The sequence below is a fragment of the Lepidochelys kempii genome, chromosome 2, assembly GCF_965140285.1.
Source record: "Lepidochelys kempii isolate rLepKem1 chromosome 2, rLepKem1.hap1, whole genome shotgun sequence".
NCBI lineage: Eukaryota > Metazoa > Chordata > Testudines > Cheloniidae > Lepidochelys > Lepidochelys kempii.
In genome coordinates this window covers 193763716-193781466 of record NC_136381.1, presented here as the reverse complement: position 1 = coordinate 193781466, position 17751 = coordinate 193763716, and the positions used below count along the sequence as shown (strand labels likewise).

General features: G+C 43.5%; 1 protein-coding gene across 5 annotated transcripts in view; it reads left to right on the top strand.

The window, feature by feature from the left end:
- POMGNT2 (protein O-linked mannose N-acetylglucosaminyltransferase 2 (beta 1,4-)) overlaps positions 1-15528 on the top strand; it is a 41540-nt gene extending 26012 nt beyond the window's left edge. For 3 of the 5 annotated variants that reach the window (XM_073333313.2, XM_073333314.2, XM_073333319.2), the window contains one exon: positions 13465-15528. In XM_073333313.2, the coding sequence (XP_073189414.1) occupies positions 13557-15293 (1737 nt within the window). In that variant the 5' untranslated portion in view covers positions 13465-13556 and the 3' untranslated portion in view covers positions 15294-15528. Of the gene's footprint in view, positions 1-4834; positions 5007-9181; positions 9771-13464 lie in introns of those variants that run through there. The other 2 variants (XM_073333320.2, XM_078851744.1) reach the window with 2 other exon arrangements.
- Positions 15529-17751: the final 2223 nt, after the last annotated feature.

The window sequence follows — 17751 nt, the reverse complement described above, 5'->3', positions numbered from 1 at the left end:
TTTTGCTGTTAACTTCTGTGAAACTAGGTTGTCTGGAGCCCTGGTTTCAGGACACCAAGTACCACTGTTGCCCTGTCTGAAACCTGACATTTGTCAACAAGACAAGGAAGTGTCTAGAGAGAGATGGTGAGTGAGGTAATATCTTTTATTGGACCAACTTCTGTTGGGGTGAGAGACCAGCTTTGGAGCTTACGCAGAGCTCTTGGTCTAATAAAAGATATTACCTCACCTGCCTTGTCTCTCTAATATCCAGGGACCGACATGGCTACAACAACACTGGATACAATGAAGCTTCTAGTAGTTTGACATGTTTGTTTGTGTGTTCCCTTTTTAAATGGAAAAGTGCTTTTCATTTTAAAACACTGCAGGAAGAACAATTTTCTTCTGGAGTGTGCTTCTAGGTCCATAAATAATAAATGTTGTAATTGGGAGTGACGCAGGTTCTCCTGCAATATCTATGTACAAGGCAAAGATTCCATAAACAACACTTTTTTCTTGCTGCTTGCCCTCCCTTGGCCTAAAGAAAGCTATTCAAACCTCTCTGCCAGTCTATTTATGTGTTAGCACTTTTTGGGGGATTCCAAAAGGTTAATTGTTTTCTTTACGTGGTGCTGTGTTTAAAGGTTGAAACTTTACAATGTGAATTAAATATTTATTGATCTCTCAATGAGGTTTGACTAGCATTCTCCTGGCTCAGGGCTGGTGTGCAGTGGGCAGCTTATTTAACTGCAGTCTGGGGCTGCAACAGTTTGTTTTATATCACACTAGTAACAGACAAATAGTTACTATTATAGGGGCTTTAAAATCAAATTACGTTTACTTCAGTTAACAAGACCCTGATCCTGGGTGGACCCCCCCGTGTCCATGCAGAGCCCCGTTCACTTCAGTGGGACTTTCTGGTTATGTTTACATAGCTGCTGGGAGGTGTGAGTCCTAGTGCATGTAGACAGACTTGCACAACTCAAGCTAGTGCACTAAAAAGAGCAGAGTGGACGCTGCAGCACAAGGAACGGCTTGGGGTAGCTGCTCGAGCCCAAGTTAGGGTCGCCAGTTCTGGTTGGACATATTCCTGGAGGTTTCACTCTGACGTAATCTTTCATTGGAAATTCATCTTTAATTCCTGGAGTCTCCAGGATTGTCCTGGAGGGTTGGCAGCCCTAGTCCAAGTCTGCCCAACCCTCTCGGTCCAAGCTCTGCTGGCAGCAGCTCAAGCAAGCCACTGCTGCAGTATTTACACTGCTGTTTTTAGCACACTAGCCTGAGCTGAGCTAGCATGAGTCTGTTTACCCCTGCTGGGAATATCGCCTCGCTGCTGCAGTGTAGACATGCCCTACACACAAAGATCTGTCTACACGCAGCTCATGGCACGGTGAGAATCACACTGTCATACTGTTTCTGGCTCCAATTCAGTGAAGTCCTTTAGCTTGTGCTCCATTTTAAGCATAAGAGTTGGCTTCTGTGGGACTGTGTGCTTATAATTAAGCTTGTGCTGAAGTGCTTTAATGGATCAGGGTTCTCGTTGTAAACCTTTAACCTTGGGGTTACATCTTAAAGGGACATTGAGTTTGACAAATGCCAAAATTCCATTAAATTATGGGGGATTGGGGAGGTTCCCTGTGTTGGGAGGACATTGAAAATCTAAGGAGTACTTGTGGCACCTTGGAGACTAACCAATTTATTTGAGCATAACCTTTTGTGAGCTACAGCTCACTTTATCTGATGCATTCAGTGGAAAATACAGTGGGGAGATTTATATACACAGAGAACACGAAACAATCAGTGTTACCATACACACTGTAACGAGTGTGATCACTTAAGATGAGCTATTACCGGCAGGTGGGGGGGGAGGGAGAACCTTTTGTAGTGATGATCAAGGTGGTCCATTTCCAGCAGTTGACAAGAACGTCCGAGGAACAGTGTGTGTGTGTGGGGGGGAATAAACAAGGGGAAGTAGTTTTACTTTGTGTAATGACCCATCCACTCCCAGTCTCTGTTCAAGCCTAAGTTAATTGTATCCAGTTTTCAAATTTAATTCCAATTCAGCAGTCTCTCTTTGGAGTCTGTTTTTGAAGTTTTTTTGTTGAAGAATTGCAACTTTTAGTCTGTAATCGAGTGACTAAAGAGATTGAAGTGTTCTCCAACTGGTTTTTGAATGTTATAATTCTTGACATCTGATTTGTGTCCATTTATTCTTTTACGTAGAGACTGTCCAGGTTGACCAATGTACATGGCAGAGGGATATTGCTGGCACATGATGGCATATATCACATTGGTAGATGTGCAGGTGAACGAGCCTCTGATAGTGTGGCTGATGTGATTAGGCCCTGTGATGGTGTCCCCTGAATAGATAGTGGACACTGTTGGCAATGGGCTTTGTTGCAAGGATAGGTTCCTGGGTTAGTGGTTCTGTTGTGTGGTTTGTGGTTGCTGGTGAGTATTTGCTTCAGGTTGGGGGGCTGTCTATAAGCAAGGACTAGTCTGTCTCCCAAGATCTGGGAGCGTGATGGGTCATCCTTCAGGATAGGTTGTAGATCCTTGATGATGCGTTGGAGCGGTTTTAGTTGGGGGCTGAAGGTGACGGCTAGTGGCATTCTGTTGTTTTCTTTGCTGGGCCTGTCCTGTAGTAGGAGACTTCTTCAAAAAGGCTAACAAAGGAGGTGCTGTCTTCGGAAACCAAAGTTCCCTTTGAAATAATTAAGGGGCTGATCTGAAGACCTGTAAAATCAGAGAAAAGACTCCCAATTGATTTCAGTGGGCTTTAGATTGGGCCTTGAAAGTCTTGCGTGTGCAAGGACTGTAGAATTGTGGGTCATGTTGACTCCAGTAGAGGCAGGCCTGAGATAGATATAGCTGTTTCCATGTGTAGTTAAAACTTTGAAGCTCCGTATGGGCTGACTATAAGCTCCTATCCTGACCCACAACACACTGTCCTCCTACCTCTGGCCCCTGCATTGCCAATGTACAGTGAGGTGAGTTAAAGACAGAAAGATGACTCTGGGCAGTCTCACTCTGTTTGCAAGATCATTTTTGCTTGTTCTGTATGGGAATGCTAAGACAGAAAAGCAGCGCATCAGAAACCATATGTTTTAATCTGTGCCTCAGGAATGGTATTTCCATTAGATTCTGGTCATCTTGTCATCAGACTTACTTTGAAGGTCTTGCTTTGTTAAGATCCTTTGTCAGTTTTATAGAATATTTAGGTTGGTTGGTGTGGTGTGGTTCCCTCCCCCTTGCTTATTTGGTTTTTATTTGTCTTTTAATATTCCAAAAAATCACACTCAACCCCCCTAGATCAGAAGCAAACTCGGGTCTTAATCCTGCAAATACTTTCACATGTAACTTTACAAATACGAGTAGTCTCTTTAAGTTCAATTGGACTGTGCAGTAGTATTATGTACGTACGTGAGGGTTTACAGGATCCGATCCAAATCAGGGCATGTGGTGCTCCTGGAGACCATTATGCTAGAATTGGCCAATTAGTTAATAGTTCCAATTGGTATAAATCCAAAGTCTGAAATTACAGTATGATCCAGTGTATAGGTAGCATAAATCCATTTAGCCTTCTCCCTAATGATTTATAGTATGAGTCAAAAAAGAACTGTAGAGATGCTAGCTTGACTGCCCTGGGCTGCCCTTCCTACCCATTTTAAAAAAGGGCTCCAGGTAGCATACAGCTACCGTTCATAGCTGGGAGTTTTTCTAACAGAATGCCCCTTACCTTAATTATTCACATTTTGGGTATGTGGATGGGGCTTTGTGCTGTCTCCTTTGAGCAGCTAGAATAATTCTTACGAGGAGCAAGAGAAACCCTGCATCTCGTCTGAGGGCAACGATTTTTATCTTGTGTGTATGTGCGCGCATGCACGTGTCATGGTAAGGTTGGGGCTTTGCTATTGGGAGTAGTCTCAGTCATTCCATTGGTTGCTGTGAGACTACTCCAAGCCATAAGCATTTTGTTCGGTGGTGTTTGCAGAATTGGCCTCTTGGGTCTGGACCTGAATTCAGGATCAGGGACTTGACAAATCAAAACTGGGCACAAGTCTTCTAAACTAGTCTGATGGACTGCATCAAGTGTGGAGTTGAGTTCTGCAGACGGATGCTAGGAAAATCACTCTGAGCTTGCCCCCACCCAGTGCACTGAGCAGCAATTGCTCCTATCTAACTTGAACCCTGTTCAGTGTTTTCATATTAAATACAGTTTAATTTTGTGACTTTCGTAGCCACAAAAACTGTTTTCACTGTGAGAGAGTTTATTTAAAAACATGATCCCCTATACTCTGAAGGTGTATGCTTGTCGCACGTTCTATACGGAGCCATTCGCTGACCCTCATAGCTAGGAAAGCTCTTACAAGTTGCTGAGGGAGTTGCCAGAAGGCATTTACAGTAGCTTTCTCCTTTTCTGGTGATTGGCATTCTTTCTGCCCCCCCCCCCCCCCCGTTTGTTTCTTTGTGTGGAGCCTTTATTTATTTACCTAAAAGCAAGCTCTGAAGGGGGGGAGGGGAAAACCACCCAGCTTTGTCTGTGTCCTAAACACACTCAGCTTTGTAAAACAGCACCGTTGTATTTGTTTCAGTGTGGCTGCCCTTTGGGGAATTTGCAGGAATACTGCAGCAAATCATCCTGCATGCAAGGCTGACCTCTGGGAGGCTAACAAATTGAGGTGAGCCAGCTGGAGGGATAGGACACTGCTGATAGACAGAGCATGCTCAGAGTCAGCTAGGGGAGAAAGGTAGCTCAGTCTGCAGTTGGTGCACTGGTTACTGCTCTGGTAGATATTTTTTTTTTGTTGGGAGGGGTGGGGGGGGAGATTGGAGAGAGGGTTCCTCTGCAAGAAATAGACTTAAGATTTTTCTTTTTCTTGTGAAAGAGAGAGGCATTGGATAATGTTTCCTTTTATATAGCAGATCAGGTATGCATGCATGTGCTGAAATCCTAATCCGTTAGGGATAGCGCTTTTCCAAGGATTAAGGAGGTTGCAGATGCTCTGAATTAATGTACTGCTTTGGTGAGTGTTAATTGTAATCATTCTCTGTTAGCTGTCGAGCTCACATACGGATCTGACTTCAATTTTGCAGGTTGCTCTGTTTGCCCACCTTTTTATAGTGCACTTCTTGGGTTTTTTAATGTGTGTATCAGATCATTGTTCAAATTAATTTGTCTGAATTTTTCCTCTGTGGTTGTGTGAGTGATCAGTATTTAATTTATAATCCCCGCCTTCATGCATTTTTTTTGTTTTGAGTATTTTGGAACAAATGATTTGTGGGGAGGAAATCCTGTTTCTGATATAGACTGAATTCTGGGCTTCTTAAGAAAAATTTCTCCACTTGACAGTTTTACTGTCTCTACAGAACATGTCACTGTATAGCCTGTCAACCTACAAGGCTTTTAATGTTCTTATTGGCTGTGCTGGGTTGCTAACATTTTAGGCTCCTGTTTAGAATTTCTAGCACATAGAAACTGTTCTAGACACCATGCTAAATGGGAAACCTGAACTGCTCATACTAATTGTTATAAAGACAATTTTGTACTATCCTTTTAAATTTCTATCCAGACAGTGCCCAAGCTGTTTCTTTTATGAGGAGGAGGAAGACTATAGAAACAAATGGCTACCAAAACCCAGAGTCACTGAGATTCATATTTGAGTGCATTTTGGTATCAACACTTTCTGGATATTCATATTAGTTTTGCAGGATTAGTAAATTCTTTTTTTCCTTGGAGTTATTTTTTAATTTATGGATAATTGTCTATCAAATTTCTTATTAGTGGTTTTCCTGACATGCATTTTTATTGATAATGAAGACTTGTTGCTTACAAAAAAACAGGGGAAAGATCCTGCAGCTTTTTTTCTGATTAGCATCATTGGCTCCAATATAGCTTGATTCATGTGAGAGGAACCATTGATTTCAGTGGGATTACTTATGTGAGTAAAGGTTAACAGGTGTGAACTCTTGTTAACAGTTTCCTCCACCTATCTTTCATCAACTAGAGTTTTTTGGGTTGGTGAGTCTTCAAGTGCTACGGCTCCCAGGCATGTACCCAGAGAGGCATTGTTAGCTCTCCTGCCAGTAGTTTTACTTAAACCCCCAGCTGCTGAAGTCATGTGGTTACATGACAATCTCCGCTTTTTGTTGTTAGTGAAAGTTTCCAGCCTTCCTGATTGTGGAGAAAAGCTTTAAAACGGGACCCCTAAAAGCTTGTAAACCAGAACACAAATAAGACTCAATTTATTTAAAAATTTCTTAATTTTTAACTCTGTCTCCTGATGTTTTGTTTTTGTTTTGTTTTTTAGACCCTGACTTTCAATATTTGGGGTTGGCAATACTGCATTTCTGACCCTTTTAGAGGCCAGGCATTTTGATAGAAGAGAACAGTATGAATAAATATTATTTCAATAGAATACAGTAACTTGAAAGTTACTATCCAGCTCTGAATGACTATGAAAGAAATCGATTACATGAGGGAATTTTTTTTCCCAAAGGCACAACTGGTAGTTAGGTGCATGGGCCAATGGGCATTAGGCATCTAACTGCTATATGTGCCTTTGAAAAAAAATCTTTTCCCCCTTGTAGCGTACTTTATTTTCCCTTTCATAGTGAAGATATATTTGAAATGGAGAACATTTAACAAAAGGAAATGTTATATGGAGAACCTGCCTTCTTGTTTGCCATCTCCTATAGAGCAAGGTTTTTGATTTAGATGAAGCCTTAAAATTAAAATAAACCTGTTTTGTTTATGAACCTCAGTGATACTGAGGTGTCTATAAAACAATATTTTAAACATTTCTGATGATTACTTTTCTGATATAGCCCTATTTTTAAAATCCCATTTGAGAATTGAAATTTCAGGTGTTCTGCTTTATACATTTCTCTTCTAAGGCAGACTTGATTAATGGTATTTGCTACTTCAACTACATGGCTTAGTCCCTTCTTGATTTTGTAGTTCTACAAAGCTGCTTTTTTCTTTAAAAAATCAGCACATCTGTAGTTTCCTGCTTTTTAGTAAGAAATTTACTCACAAAATATATCAATTTCTTAATATACAACACTTTCATTGGATAACTCAATGGTTTATGAACATTACTTATTTAAATCACATGATCAATTATGTACAGTACATAAGATGATGAAACTGAGGCACAGAGAGTTTGACTTGTGCATGGTCACACAGGAAGTCAGTGGCAAGGCTAGGAATAAAACCAAGAACTATTGACTCTGTCCTGTTTTCTCACCAGCCCTTCCAGATATTTCCCTTGTGACCATAAAAGAAGCAGGAATTCACAACTTTGTGTGTGTGTGTAGAAGCTCTTCTACTGGAGAAAGGGAAGAGACAAGAAGGCTTGTGAAGTCTACTAGAGACTTTGTTATGCAGATTGAATGTACCTGGAAAGTATTTAGGCTATGTCTACACTACGCACCTTTTAGCGACACAGCTGTGCTGCTATAGCCATGCTGTTAAAAGATGCGCAGTGTAGCTGCTGTTTGTCGGCAGGAGTTGAGTTTTTTTTTTCTTTTTTTATTGTCCAAGCTGAGTGAAATGCAAGAAATAATCATAAAAACATGGCAGAGAGACTGCTCTTTAAAATTCTTTCAGTTGCAATAATCTATGGATGTTATGAATAAGATCTTTTTAAAAATATATTAATTTTGACAAGAGTGTGCCCCTTTAATAACTAGTTTCAGCTACCTCTCTTATTGAAGCAGACATCAAAGTGTTGCTGAACAAGACAGCACCTACTGTAAGCAGGCTGGCTTCAAGCATGAATATATGGTGGTCTGAAATAAGCACCCATTAATGGAGAGAAACTTAGTTACTGTATCAAATCTTACATAGTGGTAACGAAAATCCTGCAAGATAGTCTAATTGCAGCGTAGACATACCCAAGCATCTGCTTCTGGCCTGTGCCAACTAACCCAGGCTGTTGGAGCTTGGGCTATGGGGCTGTGGCGTAGATGTTCCAGCTCAGGCTGGAAGCTGAGCTCTCGGACCCTGCGATGTGGGAGGGGCCCAGAGCCTAGGCTCCAGCTTGAGCCCAAATTCCCACACCATAATTAAACAGCCTCGTAGCCTGAGCCCTGCATTCCCAAGTCATCTGATACTGGCCAGACGCAGGTGTTTAATTGCAGTGTAGACAGAGCCTCTAAGTCTATGAAATGTGTGCTTTCTGAGCAGACGTGAGCTGCTGAAGGGTTTACTTGCTTATCAGTAATAAATATTAACTAAAAAGTGATAGTTGAACTGAGGTTTTCTGAGGATAGGGAGCCATGAACACTAGTTAGCCCACTTGCTAAAGGATGGGAAGGGGAGGCTGCTGGCAGCTCACCTTCCCGTAGGTGCCTCCTCATTGGCCATTTTAACTAAAATTAAAGCAACTAAAGACAAGTTGGTGCTTCCTCAAGTCTCTGCTCTTCTTCCAGTCTCTGTCCACTCATCTTTCCTACCAGAAACTAGAGAGGCCCCTCCAACTTTCTAATCCTCCTGGTGCTGAGTGTGCTGTGTGTCTTGGCTCCACGCCTCAGCTTTTTTTCTGCAAATCTCTCTTATCCCACTTTCTTTGCACCCAGACCTTCCCATCTCAGCCATCACACTCCCAGGTATCAGCTGCTCCCAGCCATCATCAAGCTTCCTGCCAGGGCAGTCTGCTGGTTCTGATTCTCTCTCTTCCACTCCTCTCCAATAACCTGTCTGTCAGGAATCATCAAGGGAGCCTCCTTTGGGGCATCATAGCCCTTTGAGCTTGGCAGCAAGAAGGCTCCCTGTGCTTTTACAAGTGTTCCTTCTGGCGAGGCTCTAATCTGTGTGCTGTCATTTCTTCCGGTGCTGCCGAATGAGAGTTCTTGAACATTTCAAAGCACTGTACAAACGTTGGTCAATCCTTGCAGCATCCTTGGAGACTGAGATGCATGTTTCTGTAGAGCAGAGGTTCTCAAACTGCAGGTCATGACCCCTCAGGGGGTCTTGAGGTGGTTACATAGGGGTTGTGAGCCTGGCCATGTGTGGGGACTATCAGCCCCGAGCCCTTGTTAAATTAAAATTACCCTGCTCCCTGTTTCTAATTTATAAGGGGGAGTGTTCACACTTAAAGGCTTGGTGTGAAAGGGGTCGCCAATACAAAAAGTGTAAGAACCACTGCTGTAGATTGAGGGCATGGCACTGAAAGATGCCATGGTGGGTGGGTGGATTGGGAGGGCTGGGGCAGGAAAGCAGTTCTGAACCATTACGCTCCCATTTTCCCCCCAAGGTTGAAGAGCTGTTTGAAGAACTGAGGATGAGTGGCATTAAACAATCCATCTGGCCTGTCTATAGCACTTTTCATGCTCAAAGTGCTTGCAGATATTAAACTTTCCTCCCAACACACCAATGATGGAGAGATGCAAAATGACTCTAATGTCGCAGGAAGGGACTTGGAGAGGTTAAGTAACTAAAGTTATTTCCATGGTGAAGGCTGTCTCTCTTACAGGGAAGTGTTAATTTCAAAATTATCTACTTCCTCATGGCAGGTATCCACATCAGAAGACCCTCCTGACAACTGAGAGAGGCTGAGGAGCCAGTGGATTTGGAGGCTTGCTGGCTGGTCCTCTTTGCCTTGGATGTGGCTCATTCTGACTGGGTAGAGGCCCATACGTGAAACAGTATGGGACACCTTACACTACCACTATTTATGCTGTACCTTTCTGTGAATGAGCAAAAGACTTCAGCCCTTAGGGCTATCCATCCAGCATCTCCCCTAGCGCAGTGTTCACTGAACGTGTAAGAGAGAAGAAAATGAAAGGTACAGTCCTGCAGAAAATGAGCAAACATTCCAGAAAAATCCTAAAATTGCAGAATCCACAATTCAGCTGTGCCACTGACTTTTTTTCTCTTCCCTCCCTAAATCCTGCTCCTGGCCAGTTTTTCTTTGTTCACCTCCAGCAAAAGCAGCCTTCCGCCAAACAGCATGAACCAGGATTTATGCATCTCTCTAGGCAGCTGGGAACAAGTATGATGATGGAGTCCTTCAGCAATGCTGGCTTTTAACAGCCATCCCTGAAAGTTGGATGGCTAAAGAAAACACACTTGCCTCCGCTCAGTGCAGAGGAGTGAAAGATTTGCTGTAGGGAGAGGAGGAAGGAAATCTGGTAAAAAGGATGTTAAAAAGCAGAGTTATTTACTACAATAGTTGTACAGGCACTAATGCAACAATGTGTAAAATGACAGATTTTTAACCTGTGTATTTGTAAAAGAGATCTGTCCGGGCCACTTTTCAGACATGGAGTTAGAAACCAATCTTAAACTAGTTCTTATGCTGTCCCTTGGGGGCTGATAGGATAAAGAAATATTAGAATAGACTTTTTCTCTAAGGAGGATGGCATGGCTCCCAGGGTTTTTAGTGAGAGACACAACCTTCCACCTTGGGGTTTCCAGTTGAGATCTAGATGAGTATAGGAGTGTTTGAAGATTGATACCTCAGGTGACTCTTTGACCTTTTTTTTTTTCATGTTAGAGTAAAATAAGTTAAAGGCCTGATTTATTTGTCAGAGGTGCTGAGCACTAGCAGTTCCCGTTGACTTCAGGAGGAGTTTTGAACACTTAGTGCTTCTGAAAAACCGATGTTAAGGTTTGTGCTGCCCTCAGATTGACCCTTATTTTAAGCATTTTAAATTCTTCAGAGCTAAAGGCTTTCTTCCAGATCAGCCTTTTATATACTGAGTAGCATGCTTTGAAGGAGGTCACTTGGACTCTATCTTCTTCTTTGCTGGATTGATATTGCTAATTAAAGCAATTTCCATTGTGTACGTGTAGCTAAAAAGATGGGCTGTTTACATAGTCTAATACTATTGCTAGATTATTTACCAGAATATCAAAGTAGAAAAAAGAAAAGGGAAACATGCTTTGGAAACAATATACCCAGCACTGAAGTAGAACTGTAGAGCAACAAAATAAATGTAGATCGACCTGCAAGTGTAAGATCCTAGCTCTTGGATTATTCCCTCCCCTCAAAACTCAGTGGCCTTTTCTACACTTACAGGTCAGCATCAGTGCAGCTACACCAATTGATGGCTATTAATGGTGGAGCCTGGGCTGTTCTGAGCATAAACAAGGCCTTGGTCAAAGTTTCAACGGTGCCACCATTGGTGACTCATAAAATCAAATGTATCTTTCTTTGCCTTTTGCTGTCTGGCACTTACTGAGCTAGATACTCATTCAGTCTACCTGCCAGAGGAGATGGACTTCATCTCTGTTCCCAGCAAAGGCTGATCCCAAACTGAAACTGCTGTTTTGATCTCCAAAGATCACCTCTACAATCTGCCTCCTTAACAATGAGCTTAGACTACCTATAACTTCCAAATTCCCCTGGGGGGGGGGAGGTGTGCCTGTGCGTGGGCATGCATGTCTGTGTACGTGTGTGTGTATGTATGTCTATGTATATATGTGTACACATACATATATAGTAAGTCTGCCTATTCTATTATTCTGAGTTTGCTATCAACCTTATCAACCTGCCGTGCAATTCTTTCCACAGTTCAACAATATAGAAATAACAAAACCAATGTACGTCTGGCTTAGAATGCAAAGGGATCAATACTAATTCATTGGACTTACCTAAGCATTTGTGAGTTTAAACTTACAGCAAAATCAGTTTAAACTACTCCCTACAAATAAAATTAGAAATGGTTTGGTCAGACATAGACCAATCAGATATTGTCCTTCCAATAATTCCCCCTGGGTCTTGGTTACAATTTATTTGCAATCTGATTAACAGTGAATATGACGCATACTGAAAATTGGAGCTCAGAAATGCTGCAAATGAATTGGTGCATAAATTGAAGTCTTAAAGAATATAATGTAATTGATGCTCAAACATAAGCCAATAACAAACCTAAATGAAAGGAGGCTGGTGTCCTCTCAAATGGAAATTGCCAAGACCTCTGCCATTGGAAAAAGGGAACACTGAGTCCCTGCACCAGCAAGCACATAGAGATGAGTTGAGGGTCAGATTTTCAAGTGTGCCAATTTCAATGGGAACAGAGCTAGGCTAATGTTGAATGCCTTTGAAAATGTCACACTTTTGGTGGGGGGAGGGGGAGGAATGCCTGGAATGTGTTTCTTTTAGATATGTCAAAGGTTAGCTGTACTGGTGTGAGTCAGCTGCACCCTTGTTGGACAAAGGTGTGTTCATTTTAATACAGCTGTGACCCCTCAAACAAAGAGCCAAACTTTCTCCTGTGCAGATATTTAGGACTAGACAACTCAGACCCATCGATCCTAGGCTTCAGCCAAGAAACACAGTGTAATTTGGAAGTGTGGAGCCCCATCCATCCTCCTGGGCTGGCTGTGCTCTGGGCCAGTGTTATGTTGCCATGAGGTAGAGCAGCCTCAAGGATGCACTAAATTACTCTGGCTGTCTATAACCCCAAGCCCTGGGCACTCTTCCTATGCCAGAAGCTGGGAGGGGAATGGAGTAGGAGCAACTCCTCTGTGTTGCTGGGGGATCCCCTGGCAATTGGCTTGTGATTGGGTATGCTACTGTTTGACTGCTCTGTATTGGTGGCCTGGCACAATGTGGGCACAGCATAGCTGAGGATCCAGACCATTGTTTTCATTCACTCTTTCCTTTTATTTGTTTGGATGAAGTTGGCCCGCTCTGTTGTTTACCAATGGATCCAAGAGCTGTGTGACTCTCCAGAGGTTCTTTGCATCTACACATCCACCCTGCTAACCCCTCTCTTCCAATATCGGCATGATTCTTGCATCAGCCGCTATTGTTGCGCCTTCCTTCCCACGCCGTTCATGGCCATGCAGTAGCCATCATGTAGGAGGGGTAACAGATGATGTGTGAGGCAACATTAATGTCTGGCCAGATGACCTCATGGGATCATACTTTGGAGAGAGGAACCAGCTTCATTTCCTCCCACCTCCCCCCCCCCCCCCCCCCCGACCCCAGACCTGTGGAGTTCAAGCGATGAGAAGCCCTGCTGGAGTCACTTCTTGTGGGCTTGTAGAGTCTGCTGTGGAATCAGCTCCCTCCACCTAAAAGCCTTTTGAAAAGGTCCCAAGTGACGTGCCCAAGACCACAGGGGAAGGCCATGGCAAAGCAGAGAACTGAACCCAAGTCTCTCAAGCTCCAGGCTAGTGCTCTAAACACTGGGCCATTTGTCCTCTCTACTGAACTACCCTATTGTAAATAGCTTGAGAAAGTTAGGTTTGAAGCATATTCCTAATGAAAATAATTGCTTAGATTGCCTAATGCATATGCACAAAATTCATCTTACCATTTATTTTACTTAAATGGTAGAAACTAAAAGAAGAGGGGAAGCTGCTTTTCATAGCTTCTCAAAATCACCCCCGCCTTTGAGTTCAGTTTTGGACAGTTTCTTACCTGCACCTCTCTCCCATTTCCTGGGGGAGGGGGGGTGGAATGCTGAGAAATTTAAAAAAAAAAAAAAGATTCCAATGGCTTCTTTCTTTTGTTTTGTTTTCCACAGGACTTTGCTGTCACCATGTCAAAGAGGATTAATGATGTTGGCTCTTTCCATTGTGTTCCCCACCTGTCGTCTTGGTAGGATCTAGCTGCAGAATGAACATAGCAGCGGTGTTTAATGCCCTGCTAGTGTCTGCCCTTGCAGCTGTGCTTTGGAAATACATCAAGCTGCGAGAGCACGTCTTCGTGCTTGAAGAAGAGCTGGTCCTCACTCGCCAGTCCCAGGAACTCTCTCAGGTCCAGATTGACTACCATGCGGCTCTTCAGGCCCTGGTGGAGGACGGTACCAGGATGGCGTGCACAGGCAGGATACACACCGATCGCATCTGCCGCTTTGAGTCCCTCTGTTACTCCACTGAGGCAGAGGAGTTTGTCTTCTTTCACAGCAACGCGTCAGTTATGCTTCCCAACCTTGGCTCCAGGAGATTCCAGCCTGCCTTGCTTGATCTCTCCTCGGTGGAGGACCACAACACCCAGTACTTCAACTTTGTGGAACTGCCAGCTGCTGCGTTGAAATTCATGCCAAAGCCAGTCTTTGTGCCTGATGTGGCGCTCATCACCAACCGATTCAACCCGGACAACTTGATGCACGTCTTCCACGATGACCTCCTCCCGATCTTCTACACCATGCAGCAGTTCCCAGACTTGGATCTGGAGTCACGACTCTTCTTCATGGAGGGGTGGAGTGAAGGCCTGCACTTCGATCTCTACAAGTTACTAAGTAATAAACAGCCACTCCTCAGAGAGCAGCTTAAAACCCTGGGCAGGCTCCTTTGTTTTACCAAATCTTATGTAGGGCTGTCCAAAATCACCACATGGTACCAATATGGATTTGTTCAGCCACAAGGACCAAAGGCAAACATCTTGGTTTCTGGTAATGAGATCAGGCATTTCACCAAGTTCATGATGGAGAAGCTGAATGTCAGCTTGGAAGAAAGTGCCAGTGAGGAGTATATTGTAGTATTCAGTCGAACAATCAACAGACTTATCCTAAATGAGGCAGAATTAATTTTGGCACTTGCCCAGGAGTTTCAGATGAAAACCATTACAGTCTCCATAGAGGACCATTCATTTTCTCACATTGTACGTCTGATCAGCAATGCATCCATGCTGGTCAGCATGCATGGAGCCCAATTAGTGATGTCTCTCTTCCTGCCAAGAGGGGCCACAGTCGTGGAGCTCTTTCCTTATGCAATCAACCCCGAACACTACACCCCGTACAAAACACTGTCAACGCTCCCTGGCATGGATCTCCAGTACGTTACCTGGCAGAACACTGATAGGGAAAACACTGTAACCTTTCCTGACAGGCCATGGGACCAGGGAGGAATTGCTCACTTGGACAAGGCAGAGCAGGAACGCATCATAAAAAGCAAGGAGGTTCCACGGCACCTCTGTTGTCGGAACCCGGAATGGCTTTTCCGTGTCTACCAGGATACAAAAGTCAACATCCCTTCCCTTATCCAAGTGATCAGGCAAACTGTGAAATCAAAGCCTGGACCCAAGAAACAGAAGTGGACTAGTGGTCTGTATCCTGGCAAGGTCAGGGATGCTAAGTGTCAAGCCTCTGTCCAAGGTACTAGTGAAGCGAAGCTCTCTGTGTCTTGGCAGATCCCCTGGAACCTTAAGTATCTGAAGGTCAGAGAGGTGAAATATGAAGTGTGGATACAGGAGCAAGGTGAAAACACTTACATGCCTTATATTTTGTCACACCAGAATCACACCTTTTCAGAAAACATTAAGCCATTCACAATATATCTGGTGTGGATCCGCTGCATCTTCAACAAAAATCTCCTTGGACCTTTCGCAGATGTACTCTTGTGTAGTACGTAACCCACTCTCTCTCATGTGTCGAGTCCTACCATGCACCCCACCACATCAGTGGTTTTAAAAACCTGTTGTCCTGTAGTTTTTTTAGAGGGCTGAAGAGGACCAGACCATGCCAATTCCTAAGTGCCCATTTTATGCATTTAATGTGTGTGTACTCTAGGTGGCATTTATTTCCATTTGGTGTAAGAGCTGTCTGTTCCTGAAAGTAACCTCCAGAAATGAAATTGCAAGCTGAATACCTATAATTGAAAAGCAGAATGGAAGTGAATCGCGTGTAATTTGGTAGTGGTTTGACTCTTTCTATTGTGCAGTGAATATTTAAGTGCAGCATTAAACTACAATTAATTATATGGCTATATGGACAATTGTCATCATCTTTCGCCATTGTAACTTTTTAAAAGCTGTATGTGTAACCCAGGTACAGGATTTGGTACAAGAGTATTCATTAAATTATTGTAAGCCTCTTCAAGAGTACTTTCCTCTTTGTATCTGTCAAAATGATTGTTCTGTAAGAATTATCCAAGATCATGGTGAAATGTATGTGTGGGTAGCTCGCTCACGCTCTTTCTCTCTGTTCTTCCCCCCGACCCCCGCCATATTTTGGCTGAGCAGAATAGGACTGCAGCATCAATGCTGTTTAAAATCTGGTTTTACTCTACCCCAGTAGCAACACATAAAGCTGTTAAAAGGGAGGCGCAACAGATGGAAGATGAAAAGGGATGCGATGGGTAAAACAGCTGAGTGTGGGTGGGTAGTGCAAGCAGTAATTACTATGTTTTAAGGTCTGTTTGCGTTTTGGAAGCTGTAGGCTTGTATATGGTTCTGTAGGATGGGTGGGGAATGGAGGAGGGTGGGTGGTGGGGACAGTTTACATCAACTAAATACTTTACATAAACCTTTTGTTTCCTGAAATACAGTATAACCCTGTTCATAACAGCCACCAAGGGACTAATAATTCTATGGACACTTTAACAGGTGGTTGCTTAACTCTGATTAATAGGTGAGCTCCCTTATGGGATCGGAGATTTTACTGGCTGTTAGTAGACAAGACTACAGTTAGCTGGTAATCACTAGGACACGTATCACTCTATTATACTGAAGAGAAATTGTGTGCTATGGGCCAGATTCTGATCTTGGTTACACCGAAGTCCAGAAGAACTCCACTGAACTCAGTGGCAAGGGCATCGGAACCTTTTGTAGAAGGGGGGGGGGCAAGGGCAAAGTGGATTCCAGTGTCCCTTCTCCCATCCTGTGCTCCCTTCTTCCCTAGCTCTTGTGCTCTCTTGCAGTGCCCCCTGCACACTGGCACCTGGTGCAGTCTGTCTCCTACTCTCCAGCAGCTGCACTTAGCTTGCTGGGAACCAGCTGCACAGCCCATCCTCCTTCTGCCCTTCCCACCAGCCACCGTCTGGCCCCTGCAGCACGGTGAGCAACTCCCCCGCTGCGAAGCATAGTCCCTGTCAGCGCCGCTATGTACCTTCCCGAGGCTTGCAGTTTGGGAAGGCCATGGCCCCTTGCCCCCCATCCCCACCCACTTCTGGTTCTGGTGGTCAGTGGAATTATTAAAGATTTACACTGTGGCTCAATGTAACCAGGATCTGGTGCTATGGTTTTATCCTCTTAATTTGATGGATTTCTGGGGCTCTGAAAAGGGTCAGCTAAGGCTCTATCCTGCAATTATTCAAATGAGTATTTCCAGGATTGGGCCCTTAATTATGTTGCTTTTGTAAAACCATGTAGGGTCAGACCTCTGGGGGTGTAAATTAGCCTGCTGCAGAGAAATCAAGGGGATTTGGCCTATACTGTACTTAATGTCTTATTGGGTAAGGTACTTGAAGAATTTAATTTATAACTAAGGTTAAAGAAACTGGGAAGTGCTTCTTTCCAGTTCTGCACGAGCAGCTGTGTAGTGGAATAGATCTCAATCCATTAATGGGATACCACCTGAGAGATGAGTCTTCAGGCAAGATTATGATACGGCTTTTGAAATACTAAAAATGTGTGGAATAAAAGGAGGGCTGGAAAACAAATAAAATGATGTACAAAAGTAGGTGTTGAGGCTGGCACGTATTCTGTGAATGCGTTTCCATTATGTTTGGTTTTGTTTTCAAGCGTGGGGGGGTTTTATTATGAAGTCACATTTGCTTCACAGTTCTGTCATCCTGGATGAATGATCTAGTTTAAAGGGGACTATTGATATTTCTATCATCTTGTATGTTCCTAGGACTAGATGAACTACTTGATGATTGGTAGTACCTGACTCGTAATGGTGGCTGTTTCTGGCCCCTAGATCTGCAAGACCTCCATCTGAAATGGGCCTTCAAAGGGCTGAACTTTGAATTTGTTCTTACAAGTATTCAGAAAAAAATCTCTTTGGGTGTTAAGCTCTATGTGTTCTGATAACAAACTCTGCTGTTGTGAGACACATACATCTACATGTGTGCGTGTTGCTTAGCTGCAC